General features: G+C 40.4%; 4 protein-coding genes across 7 annotated transcripts; 2 read left to right on the forward strand and 2 right to left on the reverse strand.

Moving 5' to 3' along the window:
• Positions 1-1,322: 1,322 nt before the first annotated feature.
• On the reverse strand, positions 1,323-3,927 carry LOC135137412 (V-type proton ATPase subunit B). The gene is made up of 5 exons (XM_064067049.1): positions 3,787-3,927; positions 3,196-3,483; positions 2,631-3,136; positions 2,216-2,554; positions 1,323-2,168 (listed from the first exon to the last, which is right to left on the reverse strand). Exons 1-5 carry the CDS (start codon positions 3,875-3,877, stop codon positions 1,902-1,904), a joined length of 1,491 nt encoding a protein of 496 aa, XP_063923119.1. The 5' UTR covers positions 3,878-3,927; the 3' UTR covers positions 1,323-1,901.
• A 210-nt stretch (positions 3,928-4,137) lies between these two features.
• Positions 4,138-4,787, forward strand: LOC135137423 (cytochrome c oxidase assembly protein COX20, mitochondrial). The gene is made up of 2 exons (XM_064067060.1): positions 4,138-4,337; positions 4,424-4,787. Exons 1-2 carry the CDS (start codon positions 4,284-4,286, stop codon positions 4,742-4,744), a joined length of 375 nt encoding a protein of 124 aa, XP_063923130.1. The 5' UTR covers positions 4,138-4,283; the 3' UTR covers positions 4,745-4,787.
• Positions 4,788-5,000: 213 nt separating this feature from the next.
• Positions 5,001-8,552, forward strand: LOC135137391 (NK-tumor recognition protein-like). Of its 3 annotated transcripts, XM_064067029.1 has the most exons (3): positions 5,001-7,956; positions 8,004-8,207; positions 8,255-8,343. In XM_064067029.1, the coding sequence occupies exons 1-3, from the start codon at positions 5,001-5,003 to the stop codon at positions 8,266-8,268; spliced, it is 3,174 nt and encodes a 1,057-aa protein (XP_063923099.1). In that variant the 3' UTR covers positions 8,269-8,343. The 3 variants fall into 3 exon arrangements, with proteins under 3 accessions (XP_063923099.1, XP_063923093.1, XP_063923107.1); XM_064067023.1 differs by having other exon boundaries at positions 8,004-8,552; XM_064067037.1 differs by lacking the exon at positions 8,255-8,343 and having other exon boundaries at positions 8,014-8,101.
• Positions 8,542-14,435, reverse strand: LOC135137381 (xanthine dehydrogenase-like). 2 transcript variants are annotated; one of them, XM_064067010.1, is made up of 8 exons: positions 14,265-14,435; positions 12,975-13,032; positions 12,658-12,754; positions 10,436-12,596; positions 10,078-10,386; positions 8,885-10,030; positions 8,667-8,834; positions 8,542-8,614 (listed from the first exon to the last, which is right to left on the reverse strand). In XM_064067010.1, the coding sequence occupies exons 1-8, from the start codon at positions 14,319-14,321 to the stop codon at positions 8,564-8,566; spliced, it is 4,047 nt and encodes a 1,348-aa protein (XP_063923080.1). In that variant the 5' UTR covers positions 14,322-14,435; the 3' UTR covers positions 8,542-8,563. The 2 variants fall into 2 exon arrangements, with proteins under 2 accessions (XP_063923080.1, XP_063923086.1); XM_064067016.1 differs by lacking the exons at positions 12,658-12,754; positions 14,265-14,435.
• Positions 14,436-14,520: the final 85 nt, after the last annotated feature.

A 14,520-nucleotide genomic window follows, 5' to 3' on the forward strand; every position in this document is an offset into this window, starting at 1 on the left:
TTGACAAAATAAAATTCAATTTTCATCTCACAGTAAACAAAATAAGTCAATGAATTTCAAAAGTGTAGGTGGGTGGGATCAATTTATCATTTTTTATGTATATCTTGACTATTTATTAATATAAAATCCACTTTTCGACCAAAAAAATAAGTGTTTGAGAAGAATACGGGTGGGTGGGCGGGGCGACTTTGAAATTTATAAGCGTACTTTCGACCAGTTAACAAAATAAAATTCGATCTTCATCTCACAGTAAATAAAATAAACCAATAAAATCAAAGGTGAAGGACGGTGGAGTTGCTATTTTTTAATACAGATTCCACTATTTATTAATATAAGATCCAATTTTTGTCCAATAAAATCAGTGACTACAAAAAACACGGGTGGGTGGGTGTGCCAATGAAATTAAAACGCAAAGGTGGGTGGGGTTATCTTTTCATTTTTTATGAAGATTCCACTATTTATCAATACAAAATCCACTTTTCATTAAATAAAATGAGTTATTGAGGAGGATACGGGTGGGTGGGCGGGGCCACTTTACAGTTTATTTGAGCCTACTTTCAACCAGTTGACAAAATAAAATTCAATTTTCATTTAACAGCAAGTAAATTAAGCCAATGAAATTCAAAAGTGGAGATGAGTGGGGTTAGTTCTACATTTTTATGCAGATTTCATTATCGATATAAAATTCACTTTTCGCCCAATAAAATAATGATTGATAAGAAAACGAGCGAGTGGGCGGAGCCACTTTTGAAGTTTTAAGCGTAGATTCGACCAAATGACAAAATAAAGTTCGATTTTCATCTCGCAGTAAATAAAATAAGGCAACGAAATTCAAAAGTTGAAGTATTAAGTGGTATTAATTTTACATTTGTTGTCTAGTTTCCACTATTTACCGGTGGGTGGGTGGGCGGGACACTTTTCATAGGTTATGTCCCAACAAGTACGACATCGGTTTTGGCCATTATTGTGTGACGAATTGTACCTACGCCACTGGTGGAAAAATTACAGATTTTGTTTTCCACGGAAAATTCCACTTGCTCTTAGGAAACCTTATATTTCTGGAATCTAGGGCATCAAGCGAGGCTGATAAATTATACTCTTTCCATTTTCGTTTCTTTTTTATGAAATATGTCAAAAAGTTATTTATTAAAAAATCGGGTTCATTCCTCTTTATTACTTTTGTGTGTAACTTGCACTACTTCAAATAAAAATGAACAATAATTAAAATCATTACGTAATTTATAACCTTACTTAAGTAATGCGTTTATTGTTCTTACTTTATGCTGGATGGTTATGGCGGTCTTTAAAAATAAACAACTGTCTATTTTGTACAGCATTTATTCAACAAGATTTCACATAAAACATAAACTCCATTCTCTAATAAAACAATTTGAACATGACAAATCTAGAAACCGTTAACATACATTTATTCACAATTTTTACACTAATCTAAAGATAATAGGTTGTTCGCTTATAATAACACCAAAAGAAGAGTTGTCGAATGCTACATAGCAGTTTCCATTCACCACGTAATGTACAACTAAAAAATACTGAAAGCTGGTAGGTGTATTGCTTTATACAACATTTAATAACAAGAATTATAATGTAATGGAATGTTATCGCTTTCCACTTTGAATTCTTAATAAAGAAAATTGTGCTAATAATAGATAACAATAATATCAATACCTATCGTGATATTATACATATTGTCTTCTTTTTCTACTTTTTAAAACATAAGTCAAATAAAATATAATCTTTGCAATTTACAATATACAAATGAAGAAGAATGAAGTACGGTCGTAGATGTTTTAGTTATTTACAAAATTGCACCGTAATTGGCTCAATATGGCTAAAAATAAGTGGACTTTAAAACAAACCTATGAGGTATAATAACAAAAAAACTAATGGCGTGAGTCTCTTGGGTAAAATTCCGCCAGAGTGGCTGCTGGAATACGTTTCAACATCTCCTTGGGGAAGATACGCAGCAACTGCCAGCCAATATCCAACGACTCGAAAACGGTACGATTTTCATAGCTACCCTGTGTGATGAAGTTCTTCTCGAATTTCGACAAGAACTCCAAATATAGGAGATCGTCAGGGGTCAAAGCTTCTTCACCGACGACGGCCTTCATGGCTTGGACGTCCTTACCGATGGCGTAGCAAGCGTACTAAACAACAATATTAAAAAAATACACAACCGCAAACAACCACTTACCAGTTGATTAGACACGTCTGAGTGATCTTTCCTTGTCATACCTTCACCAATAGCGGACTTCATCAAACGCGACAAAGACGGCAACACGTTGATTGGTGGATAGATCTGTCTGTTGTGGAGTTGACGATCTACGTAGATTTGCCCCTCAGTAATATAACCAGTCAAATCGGGAATAGGATGAGTGATATCGTCGTTAGGCATAGTAAGAATTGGAATTTGAGTAATCGAACCGTTTCTACCCTCTACACGACCAGCACGTTCGTAAATTGTGGCCAAATCGGTGTACATGTAACCGGGGAAACCACGGCGACCGGGTACTTCTTCACGAGCGGCTGATACCTACATAATATGTCATTACGCACGAACGACACCTATTTCTCACGCATGCGTAATACGCGCATTACGTGTAACTCACCTCACGCAAGGCCTCGGCGTACGAAGACATGTCAGTCAAGATGACCAACACGTGCTTTTCGCATTGGTACGCCATGAATTCGGCCGCGGTTAGAGCGAGACGGGGCGTAATAATTCTTTCGATGGTCGGGTCGTTGGCCAAGTTCAAGAACAAACACACGTTCTCCATAGAGCCGTTTTCTTCGAAATCTTGCTTGAAGAAACGAGCGGTTTCCATATTGACACCCATAGCGGCGAAAACGATGGCGAAATTGTCTTCGTGGTCGTCGAGAACCGATTTTCCGGGGAGTTTGACAAGACCGGCTTGTCTACAAATCTGGGCGGCGATTTCGTTGTGGGGCAAACCGGCAGCCGAGAAAATGGGGATTTTTTGACCACGGGCGATGGAGTTCATCACGTCGATGGCGGAGATGCCGGTTTGGATCATTTCTTCGGGGTAGATACGCGACCAGGGGTTGATGGGCTGGCCTTGGATGTCCAAGAAGTCTTCAGCCAGAATTGGCGGACCTAGAGATTGATGTTTGGTTATGCAACGATGCTAAACTGGACACCACTGAGTCACTAACCTTTGTCAATGGGTTTGCCTGAGCCGTTGAACACTCGCCCTAACATGTCTTCCGACACCGGTGTCCTCAAGATGTCCCCCGTGAACTCACAAACCGTGTGTTTGGCGTCGATCCCCGAAGTCCCTTCGAATACCTGGACGACGGCTTTCGAGCCACTGACTTCCAGTACTTGCCCTGACCGTATGCTACCATCAGCCAGTTTAAGCTGGACGATTTCGTTGAATTTGGGGAACTTGACATCGTCCAAAATTACCAATGGGCCGTTTACACCAGTCACGGTTTTATAAGCTATAATAAATTTAGCCAAACTTTAAACTAGTAGAGGAGTGGCTGTCATGAGATTGGGTCACATGACACTACAAACAGCTGATTTCTCCCGAAAATCCTCGAAATATAACTGGAATGAATACGGGAAGGGTTAAATTTAGACGGCGTTTGTTTATTTTAATCGATTTTTCTGGTGCAGGCTCTAAAAACCGGAGGAAATTTTAGTCATATGACCCGCTCGGTGTCGTCCATTGCTCGACGACCCACCCAATTTTCGCGCGATTTTCGCCCAATTTGGACCCAAAAAAATGCTAAATGACTTACTGAGTCTTGGTTGTGAGACGAAGTCACGGGAAACCGCCAAAACGTGCTCCCTGGAGGCCTGTTTGGCCGACATTGTATTCTGATAAGACATCTTTGACAACACGTCTTTCACAGCCCGACCAAAATCAGCAACTGCGCTAGTATTGGATTCACGTGTCGTCACGTGATTAACCTAGATATGGCGGCAGCCGCGAGATGGTGCCCCGCGATGACAGAATTCTGCAAAATAAAACCGAAACAATCAACTAAAAAAAAAATTGTTTCAGAAAAACTAACACTTTTTTGGATAAAATGATCAACCTGCTGTGTACGAAGTTGATTTCGTTTTTTGTTTGATTTTTCCAAGCGAGGAGAAGTGGCGCCCTCTGGTAGCCGGTTGCAAACATGACAAACACGAATCTGCGAAACGACAGAAGACCTTAACCTAAAAAGCGCCGTCCAGAAGTGATTTATTGTCAGACTTGTAGTTTAGTTAAAAGCGGCTTAGCAAAGCTTAAATGGCGGAACAAGACGCCGACAATAAAGAGCTTGAAAAGCCGCCCCCAGACAAGGTACGTCTATTCACCAAAATTGATTGATATCCGAGTTGTCATGCGGTTATTTTTGACATTGTGTTCAGCGTCATCTTTGTTTGTAGAGCCTCATCATTTTCGGGCGCGACGTTTCAAAAATTCCCTGTTTTCGCAACAGTTTTTTGTATGGAATTTATGGAGGCTTGGGACTAGGTCTGGGGCACTTTATGTTTAAAAGTAGACCACTGGCGGCTTGTAATTTCGCCGTTTATAGTTTCTGTGGAGTTACTCTGGTCTACTGGATCCAGTGTCGCTACAAGTACTCTCAAATGAAGTTCCAGATGCTGCAGATGCAGGAATTACTAAGGCGACAAACCGTGTTTGAAGGAACCCACGTTGAAAAAGAACTGGACGACAGTATTAAAAACGACCCCAAAGTTAGCTAACGTGTTGTTGTTTATTTAGGTGTAATAAATTAGTCTAAGTTTATCGACCCATCTATTCAATAATCACCCCGTTCCTAGGCAATCCCCACGACAGTAATGAATTTTCAACTTTTCGTTTCGTTCAAAATCTGACGCTTCATTGCAATTATGTAATAAAATTGCGTCCAGTTGTTATAATGATCTAACGAGCAAAAATCGGCCTCGGGTCAAGCTTCAGCAACCTAGAATGCCAATTCATTAGAAGCAGAGACGTATTATGCATAAACAATTTCAAAAATTCGGCCATTTCGTTTTGAAAAATTTAAACGAAGAGCCAGACACTACCAAAGACAAGTACGTGAAATACATATACAAAAAGGAAAGTGGATCGAGCGACAAAGCGCAAAAGCGGAAAATCAAAAGTGCCAACGATGCAGACACAAATTCACGGTATTCGAAAAAACGGGACGAGAAACGCCGCAGCCACAGGAACAAATCGAGCGAGTCGTTGAGGACACACAGGACGAAGGAGCCCCAAGGAAATTACAGTCAAACAGAGATATTTTTTATTTCGCCGGAGGAGTTAAAGCAGCACCGGAAGAAAAGCGTCAGAAAAACGGAAGAATCTCAGGTTAAAAATAAACACAAAAGTTCCAACCGAGATAGAGACCACGAGAGACGAAGCACTAGAAAATCGGACGACTACTTCGAGCAGTTTCTAAAGCAGCAAAAACAGAACAAACACAGAGATGAATGTCAGTGGTTAACACGAAAAGAGATTTTTAAACTCATTAATAGTGAGAGAGAACCGACCAAAAGTCCGGGTTCCAACTTCTTTAAGAAGTTTTTCGTTTTTGACAAACATTCGCACGACAAGGCGGAGTTTATTCCCTTGAACGAGAAATACTATAAGGATCACCGTTATAGCGAAGACAACACAAACATGATTTTTGTACCACTTAAACCGACTGTGAAGGAGGTGGTAAAACCGGTCAAAAAACGCGACAAAGAGCAATTAGTCGAAGTGCGAGACTCCAAGAAACATAATAAAGAACGAACCGTGGACAAATCTTACCCGGATCAAGCTATTGGTAGCTCACACAAACGAAAATCACCGCCTTCAGTTCACAACAAGCTAGTTTTTGAAGACTTGGATACGTTTCAGAAGAAAGAGAAGAAAGCAAGTCAGAAAAATCCAGACAAGCAAAGCGTTCAAACCATTCAGCCGAAGGAAAGTCGTAACTCGAAATCGTCAGCCAATAAGCTTCAAGAGAAGCCAGTGGCTAGTCAAGAAGTCAAACTTCCGTCGCAATCTAAGACCAAATCGAAATGGTGGATAGCAGACGTGGACGAAAACAATGTGTTTCGGCTTGACAAGACAGAAGAAACGAAGATGCAAAACGTTTCGAGAGCCAATCCGCTACGACACAAGTTTTGTCTGGTGAAGAACACGTTTTCGGTGGTGGCGATTTCGCCAGTCCAAGTTAGCGATAACTCGGTCGAGAAAAAGAAGAATTTGAAGACGTTCAAAAAATACTATAAATACAATCGTGGTGTCGACAAAGATTCAGATTTTACAAATAGTACTACTTTTCAGACTTTCAGTGATAGCCATAAGTTGTACCAAGACATGTCGGAGCAATCAGTCGAAGAAGCACCCAAGAAGCGCAAAAAAAGCAGAAGAAAATCGTCACAAGATCAGAAACTTAAATTAGAAACAAACGTGTCGTCGGTTGTTATCAAGCCAGAACCTTGCAGGATTCTCGCTAAGTCCAAGGAAACTAACAAAGAAGAAAAGAAAGTTGGAAGGAGCAAACAAAAATCGAAGATACCGGTATTAAACAGTCATGCTAAGATCCTCGAGTTGCCTAGGGAGCCATCTCCAGTCGCCAAGTCGCGTAAAAAAAGTGCCGACCTTTTTAACCCGAAAGTAACACACGAAGAAGTGAAAACTGTACCGACGTTGGAAGATAACAAAAATCGTAGAAGCAAAACACAGAAACAGAAAGTGTCAACGCCAAAACCGCACGAAGACAAACTTGAAAAAACTGAAGTCGGTGTTAAAACACGAAGTTTACCTAGTTCCAAGTCCAATAGTGCTAGATCTAGCGTCGTTGAAGATAGATATAATAGTACGAAATCCACAAAGCTGCAGACGATTTCGAGTGGAACGCAACAAGACAATCCAGAGAAAAAATCACGCCCGTCCGCTATCCCAAAAGTTGATAAAAAAGAATCCAGAATGAGTAAAGCGTCAACTGTGTCTAGACAAAGCAAAGCTAGTAATTTTGACAACAAGTCGACCAGAAGTACAACTGCGTCTAACGCCAGTAGGAAACGATATCTACCATCGTCAGCTCCAGTTATGTATCCAAAAGAATCAACTGCTAGTGGTCAAAAAGGTTTCAAGTCGGCTTCAAAATCGTCGAATGACACTTGGAGTAGAGTCAGCAGTAAGAAGTCGATTAAATCACCCGAAGCATCCAAGTCTGATACAAAATTACAAGCCAACAAGAAAGTGGGTAAAAATTTTGAACCATCGTCTGCCAAAACCTCCCTAAGTAATAGTACGTGTGGTGATAAATCGGTCGCTTCGTCCAAAAACGAAACTAGTTTTTTCCTCACTAAGTCGTACAAAGACGACGATAAGCTCAGTCGGTGGCACAAACGGAAGCAATACGCTGATAATCTCCGCAAGAACGCGCTTAGTAAAAACCAGAAGACGCCAGTGATTCCGCCTCAAGTGTTAGAAGTGAGGTACCTCACCGTGAGTAACCCTGATATCGACAAGGTTACACTATCACCGAAAGAACCGAAAGAAGTTGTCCCTCCGATTGACTGCTCTCAAGACACCCGATCCAACTCGTCAGTACTAAGTCAACCAGAAATTGTGAAAGAATTCTACGACGACGATCTTCCTCAACCGTACCTCGAGGTTGTCGATAGCGAAAAATTCAACGAACTCTTCACGTTACCAGTCGAACAAGCCCTCAACGAGATCCTCAACGAAAACAACAACTTCCTCAAGAAGGATTTTTCCTTCAGCGTCGACGTTAAGTGTTGTAGTTCCGACGACGTGTCCACTGACGACGTACTCTCCGATAGGAAACTCCACGATTGGTACAACCTCCAAATGACCAACCAGGAAAGTCTGAGCGAAATTTCGTCTTTCGAAAAAAATTCAGACAAAGTCGATAGTCGGGACCTCCTAGGGAGTCAGGACCACATCATTGGTAAGCTTTTTTCCCAAAAAAATGGCAAACTAATTGACAATGTGTAGATTCGCTTAGCGCTCCTGGTTCCGAAGAGAGCGGCTACGCCACCATAAAATCTAGAAAAGTGTCTAGTAACTTTTTCGAACGACCGGACATAAAAGCGTTGTTTGAGCCCCCGGTGGATGTGTGTTCGGTCGATTACTGTGTGGAGGTGCGCATCGAGACGAAGAGCGCGAGTCAGTGCGGGCTGGAAATACATTCCATCGAAAGTAAGTCGTTACAAACTACCGTCGAATGTTCACAAAAATCTGTGCAGATCAAGATGTCTGAAGAAGAGATAGCGGAAGCGGGGAAGGTGGAAGAGCGTGAACCAGAAGAACTGAAGACAAGTACTGAAGAAAAAACACAAATGGACCCGGAATTGCTGATTGAACCAACAACTTCTAGCATCTGTTCTGAAAAATGTACTACCACACAACGAACCACAATTAGAATTAGCAGCAGTAAAGACAAAAACAAAAGTGGGTGTGACCGCAAAAAGAATAAAAGGAAACTGGCTTTCTTGTATTGCTTCAGCTGCGTTTCTTCTGACGAATAAAACAATTTGTTACGTTTGCGTTTTTTTTTAAACAAGTACATTCCAAGGGGTGAAAGTGCCGGGTTCGGCTTCCTGGAACTGCAAAGTGTCAAGATTATTTTCAGTTAAGACCCGTACTTGGAATTGTTACCTTAGAGGTTATGTTGTCTTGACATGCCAGACGAATTCTAGCTGGAGTAGCTGGAGAATCTAGCTTAAAACCTGGACTATGACCATTTTCTTTTCTTGCTGCTTTGATTGCATCTCTAATGGCAAAAGCAACAGAGCTTCCTAAGAATAGAGGAGGTTCCCCGATTGCCTAAAATTTTGATTAGTTTATAAATCGTTTCGACGTTTCAAAATTTTCACCTTTGATGAATACACAGCTCTAGAGTTGGATGATCCTTTCAGTAAAGACACATTAAATTCTCCTGGAATGTTTCCAAAACCTGGAATCTTATAGGTACCGGGGCCTCTACTATAGTTAGTTCCATCTGGCGAATAAATTAATTCTTCTAGTACGAATAAGCCGTACCCTTGCATGAAGGCCCCTTCGATTTGACCAACGTCAATTGCAGGGTTCAAACTTTCACCTAAATCCATTACAATGTCGACGCTGTGAACTTGATGGTCTCCTGTTAACGTGTCTATTTCAACTTCACAGCACGCCACACCATAAGTGTAATAATTGTACATTCGTCCCTCTCCTGTGTCCCAGTTGTATCCAAAGTCATCCCAGTCCTTATAATACCCAGTTGAACTTAAGCTTACACGGTCGAAATAAGCCTTCTTAACCCATTCCTCCCAAGTACCTTCCGGATTTGCCTCTTTGTACGGTTTTAATCGTTCTTTGATGGTGTTACAAGCTTGCAAAACCGCCATCCCATTCAAATCCGAACTTACACTGGCAGCAGTTGCAGTACTATTCGGTACTTTATCAGTTGAAACGTCAACTGTGTGAATCTTCTCAATGGGGATTTCTAGACACCTACTAGCAACTTGTAGCATTTTGGTCTGTACACCTTGTCCCATTTCCACACCACCGTGATTTAAAAGGACTGACCCATCGGTGTACACTAGTACCAAAGCTCCAGCTTGATGGAGGTGGGGTAGTGGAAACCCGACTCCATATGTTGTCGGAATGACACTCAAACCGCGTTTCTTGTAACGATTTTCCCGATTAAAAGTATCTACTTCTTTGCGCTTTTCTAAGTATCTAGAAGAGTGTAGACACTCATTCCAGCACTTTTGTAAAGTACAGTTGGTGTGCTTCTGGTTGTAGAAGGTTGTGTCTCCTTCTCGGTATAAATTTAACTCGCTTAGGGTTACTGGGTCTTTGTTGAGGTAATCAGAAATGTCTTGAAGCATGTTTTCAGCTGAGAACATTGCTTGTGGACAACCGGTTGCTCTGAACGCTGTGTTTGACGGAAGGTTGGTTTTGCACGTATAACCTTCAAGTCGTATGACCGGGATGTTGTACGAATTTTGGAAGTGGGTCATAGCGTGTTCCAGTACCTACAAGTTGTTAAAGTTGTACAAGTAAGAGCGTTGTGTTTACTTACTAAAGATGACACATCTATGGAGTAGCCACAGTTGTTGTAAAATTTGGTGTGGGCTCCCAAAATTTTGCCGTCATTGTTAAAAGCCACTTTGTATTTTATGAGGAAGGGGTGCCGACCTCCAGTCATCACGATATCTTCATCTCTTTCCAAGACACAACGAATCGGACGGTTTAGTTTGACGGCAGCGACTGCTGCAGGAAGGGCTAGTAGGAAGCACTTGGTTTCTTTCCCACCGAAACCACCACCTACGCGCTTTGTTTTTACGACGATTTTGTTCTGTTGGATACCCAAAAGTTGGGCTACCGCTTCCTACGACAAAAAAATGTTTGTTTTAGTTTTGTTTCGTGAAAATACTTACAGCTAGTTGGCTCGGACATTGAGTGGCCGAGTAGATTTCCATTTCTTGGTCCTCTTTCTTGGGCACCACAACCACGGATTGGGTTTCAAGGTAAAAGTGCTCTTGGCCACTAATGTGACACTCGCCTTCCAAAACGTGAGGTGTTTCGTGAAACGCTTTTTCAACATCGCCTTTAACTATTACTTTGTCGGGGTTTTTGAAGAACGAATTGTGTTTGATGGCATCCGCTATAGTAACAATAACGGGATAAAGGTCTTCATATTCTATTCTAACTTTTCGGGCCGCTTTTCTTGCTGTAATTTCGTCACTTGCGACTATTCCTCCGATAATTTGTCCTTGACTCGTTACTATATCAGTGTAGAAAATTTTTTCGTCACGTTCCACGTAACCCATGCAGTTTTTTCCTGGGTCGAGGTCTTTAGCGGAGACGAAATAGTGAACTCCTTGCATGGCTAGAGCTTCGGTGGTATCAACTGACAAAATTTTGGCATGCGATTTGGTGCTTGTAACGAATGCTAAATAGAGCTCGTTTTCGAAGAAGGGGATGTCGTCACAGAATATTGCTTCTCCGGTTGCGTGTTTATAAGCCGATTTGTGGATTATAGGGCGTTGAAGAGCGTCACTTTTTTCTTGGGTTTTTGGAACGACGGTGAAGTACTGTGCACTTTTGTATTCCTTGGGCTCGAAACTTGTGATGCCGCTCAACTCCCGCTTATCGATTTTAATGTGGGGGATATATTTTTGTAGATCTGCTGAAATTGCTAGGAATGCTTTGAAGAACAAACTTAAAGTTAGGGATTTTCGGTATAGGTACATTCCACCGGGAGCACCAGGGTCCAGCGGCAAATCTTGTTGTAAGTGGGTGAAAGCTAATTCTAAAGTGTATCGATTCCAGGATAGACCCTTCAGCTGTGATCTAGCTTTAGGTGATGTAACGGTCTTGTAGGACATTCCTCCGAAAGCGACGTTTATATCAGATATAATGTCAGTTTTTGGTTCGAAAGTGACGTTAACGGCAGCGTTTACAATAGCGATGTCGTCTTCACGTCTTTTTGCTTGTTTGTAAGCGTAACAGTAGCGGTCGCTGTTAGTGTAAGGAATATAAATGGCGGAAAGTATCTCCTCTGGTTTTACTATTGTTGTTCTGTAACCACTAATGAAGTTTCCGTCTAAAAGAACTTCGCGTTTTCCGTTATCCCGACTTTGCAACTCTAGTGTTACTTCATTCGCCATTAGAATCGGAAGCATGTCCGAAATTGGACTTCCCGTCATTATATTACTACCAAGAGCCCCCACACTTCTGATCTGTTTACCAGAAAACCAAATCAACATATCGACAATGCTTTTAAAAATCCGTGTTTTCTCTTCAGGCAGTCGATTAATTTCGTTTTTCAAATAAGTTTCAATATCCGTGAAAGTGGCAGAAGCGCCTATTCTAACACCCTTTTCAGAGTTAGTAATAGCCACCATTTCAGGTATCAACACTGGTTGGATAATAACAGGATACACCATCTGTTTAAATTTAACTTCAACACCAACTTCAGTATTTCCTACAACCAGTTTCGCGTCAGGAAATTGTTTCTTGAGTTGTAGTAGTTGTTCCAAGTTGACTGGTCTAAACCACGTAACCGTTTTGCCTTTAATAACCAAATATTGTTTATCATACTGATCGGAAATCTTTAGCTCCGGCGGAAAAATAGGTTCTTGGGAAGAATCATACGGTGTGAACTCGTTTCGATTGAATAAAACTTCTTCAGGATCTTTCGTGGTACCGTTTTGAAGCTTGCAGCATTTATCTCCCATCGCACAACCGTTTCCTTGTTCACCGTTTAATCTGTTACCATTTTGAATCAATTCCCATTCTTCGGTGAATGTTTTGTACCCTTCCATGATGGGTCTGTAGCCGGTACAGCGACACAGATTTCCTTGGAATGCTACTTCTAGGTCTTTCATCGTGGGTTTGGAAGAGTTTCTCAGGAGAGTATACATCGACATTACGATTCCTGGGGTACAGAAACCGCATTGGGTACCGTGTGACTTAGCTATTCTTTCTTGAACCGGATGCAGCTTGGTTCTGGTTGAACCGATTCCTTCGACAGTTGTTACAGCTAAGCCGTGCATAGAGCATATTGGGGCCAAGCAGGCGTTTACTGGTAGATGACTAAAAGCTATAAGGATTTAGCTACTTGGTGATTGTTAGTTAAAAATTTTTAAAAGGATACATGATTTTCTTGTTTGTTCGGTCATATTTGGAAACCATGACAGTGCAAGCACCGCATCCTCCTTCCCCACATCCCGACTTGGTTCCACATAGTCTGACTATTTTTAGTTAAAGAATGCATAATTCGACTCTTTATTTGTAAATTAAGCAAATGTACACTTCTTAGTACCACGCTTTTTCAACATGATAAGGAGAAGTTGTGAATCGAAGGTCGCCAGATTACCAAATCATAATGTTGATAAACGATTTTTTTATATTATTAAATATACACGTTTATGACATCGTAGAAATTTCTTATTTTTTCATTTTTAAGGATACGTTTATTTCTTAAATAAAAAAGAAGGGTCCATTCAGGATCGATTTGGTGGTCGACCACCTAAAAAATTCATTTAACATGATTATGGATCATTGAAAATGGCTTAGTATCAGTGACGGCGTAAAGCGAGGGTACAAAAAAGAATTGGGACAACAGACAGACGGACAGACAGACAGACAGACAGACAGACAGACAGACAGACAGACAGACAGACGTTGACGTTACTGTTGTAAGATCAATACGCAACGAAGGTATGAGTCGTTTATATCATCCGTTGACGTTACCGTTGAAAGTTGGCACGCCGTTGGGGTGACGTTCGAGATGACCAACTTTTAACTTTCGCCGTTACGTTGTTAAATCAACAAGATTTATTGCCGAATTTGTATAGGAAAATATCGCTTAATTTTTCATAGAAAAATAATAATTTTACAGTTATGCTCCGTCCCTAAGCTTACAACGAATAAAAAAAAATCATCAGAATTGAGATAGAGTGGGTGGGCGGGGCTTACATTTTGCCTTTTTTTTTTTAAATATATAGCCATTTTTTCATAACAAAAAACTTAAAAGATGGTTAAAATGGTGTTTGCAAGGAAATATGGATTTTGCAATATTTCGTTATACAAATTTTCCATTTTAAAGATGTTTTAAGTTTCATGTTGGGAAAAGAAGTCTACACATATTAAAACAAAAAGAAAAAATGTAAGCCCGCCCACCCGCCCTATCTCTATTGTGATGATTTTTTTATTCGCCGTCAACCAAGAGGGCGGAGCTTAACTGCAAAATACTTATTTCTTCACAAGAAATAAAAAACGTGTTTTTGAGTATTGTGTTGTTGAAAGAATACTATGTATATTAAGAAAAAAAAGGCAAAATATAACCCCGTCTCAATTCCATTTTATCAACTGAAAAATAGAGGAAAGTAAATTATAAAATATTTTGCCAAAATAAAGACCTGTAAGCACGTTTAGTATTTGTTGTTTTATTATATTGGGTAGGGAGGGGGGAGGGGGTGCCAAACACCACGCCGCCACTGCTTAGTACATGCAAGATAACAAAAATAAAGATAAGAAACTAAATGTTACGTACAGATCGATAAGGGAACACCACGTAATATGTATAAACAAATAAAAATTTGAATCTCATTTTACATTCTATTATAACCTTTTGCATTGCACTCCAAAGAACAAATACGCGTAAAATAAGATAAAAGCCGATGGTATCGATACAAATAACGTAAATGCACTCTTAATTGTTATTAAATTTTGCAAAAATCTACGCCGTTAATATCTTACCTTTTTACCGTTTACGAAAAACACCAAAACACTGGAAGTATTCTTCATGTGGTCCATACTACCGGCGTTTCAGAATTACAACATAGTGAGTCGTAAATAGATAAATTGGCTTAAAGTGGATGTGTTGATAGCACAATTAGTTTTAAATACCAGGCCAAACACAACTGCGAAAAGTGGTTTACCTTCAAAGCATATATGGGTAAAGTGTAGTAAAGATTTTCACATTATTTAAGTACACGTCAGTTGATCCGAAATG

This window comes from Zophobas morio, unplaced genomic scaffold, assembly GCF_036711695.1.
Source record: "Zophobas morio isolate AGI-343-1 ecotype UQ-CSIRO unplaced genomic scaffold, CSIRO_AGI_Zmor_V1 ptg000004l, whole genome shotgun sequence".
NCBI lineage: Eukaryota > Metazoa > Arthropoda > Insecta > Coleoptera > Tenebrionidae > Zophobas > Zophobas morio.

Coding starts and splice junctions, on each gene's coding strand:
- LOC135137412 (XM_064067049.1), bottom strand. CDS start 3,877: ATGTCTTATCAGAATACAATGTCGGCCAAACAGGCCTCCAGGGAGCAC. Junction 3,484..3,786: donor CGTCTCACAACCAAGACTCA/GTAAGTCATTTA, acceptor AATTTATTATAG/CTTATAAAACCGTGACTGGT. Junction 2,169..2,215: donor CAGACGTGTCTAATCAACTG/GTAAGTGGTTGT, acceptor ATTGTTGTTTAG/TACGCTTGCTACGCCATCGG.
- LOC135137423 (XM_064067060.1), top strand. CDS start 4,284: ATGGCGGAACAAGACGCCGACAATAAAGAGCTTGAAAAGCCGCCCCCA. Junction 4,338..4,423: donor AAAAGCCGCCCCCAGACAAG/GTACGTCTATTC, acceptor CTTTGTTTGTAG/AGCCTCATCATTTTCGGGCG.
- LOC135137391 (XM_064067023.1), top strand. CDS start 5,001: ATGCATAAACAATTTCAAAAATTCGGCCATTTCGTTTTGAAAAATTTA. Junction 7,957..8,003: donor GAGTCAGGACCACATCATTG/GTAAGCTTTTTT, acceptor GACAATGTGTAG/ATTCGCTTAGCGCTCCTGGT.
- LOC135137381 (XM_064067010.1), bottom strand. CDS start 14,321: ATGGACCACATGAAGAATACTTCCAGTGTTTTGGTGTTTTTCGTAAAC. Junction 13,033..14,264: donor TTTTCGTAAACGGTAAAAAG/GTAAGATATTAA, acceptor TGAATTTTTTAG/GTGGTCGACCACCAAATCGA. Junction 12,597..12,657: donor CGAACAAACAAGAAAATCAT/GTATCCTTTTAA, acceptor TATAGCTTTTAG/TCATCTACCAGTAAACGCCT.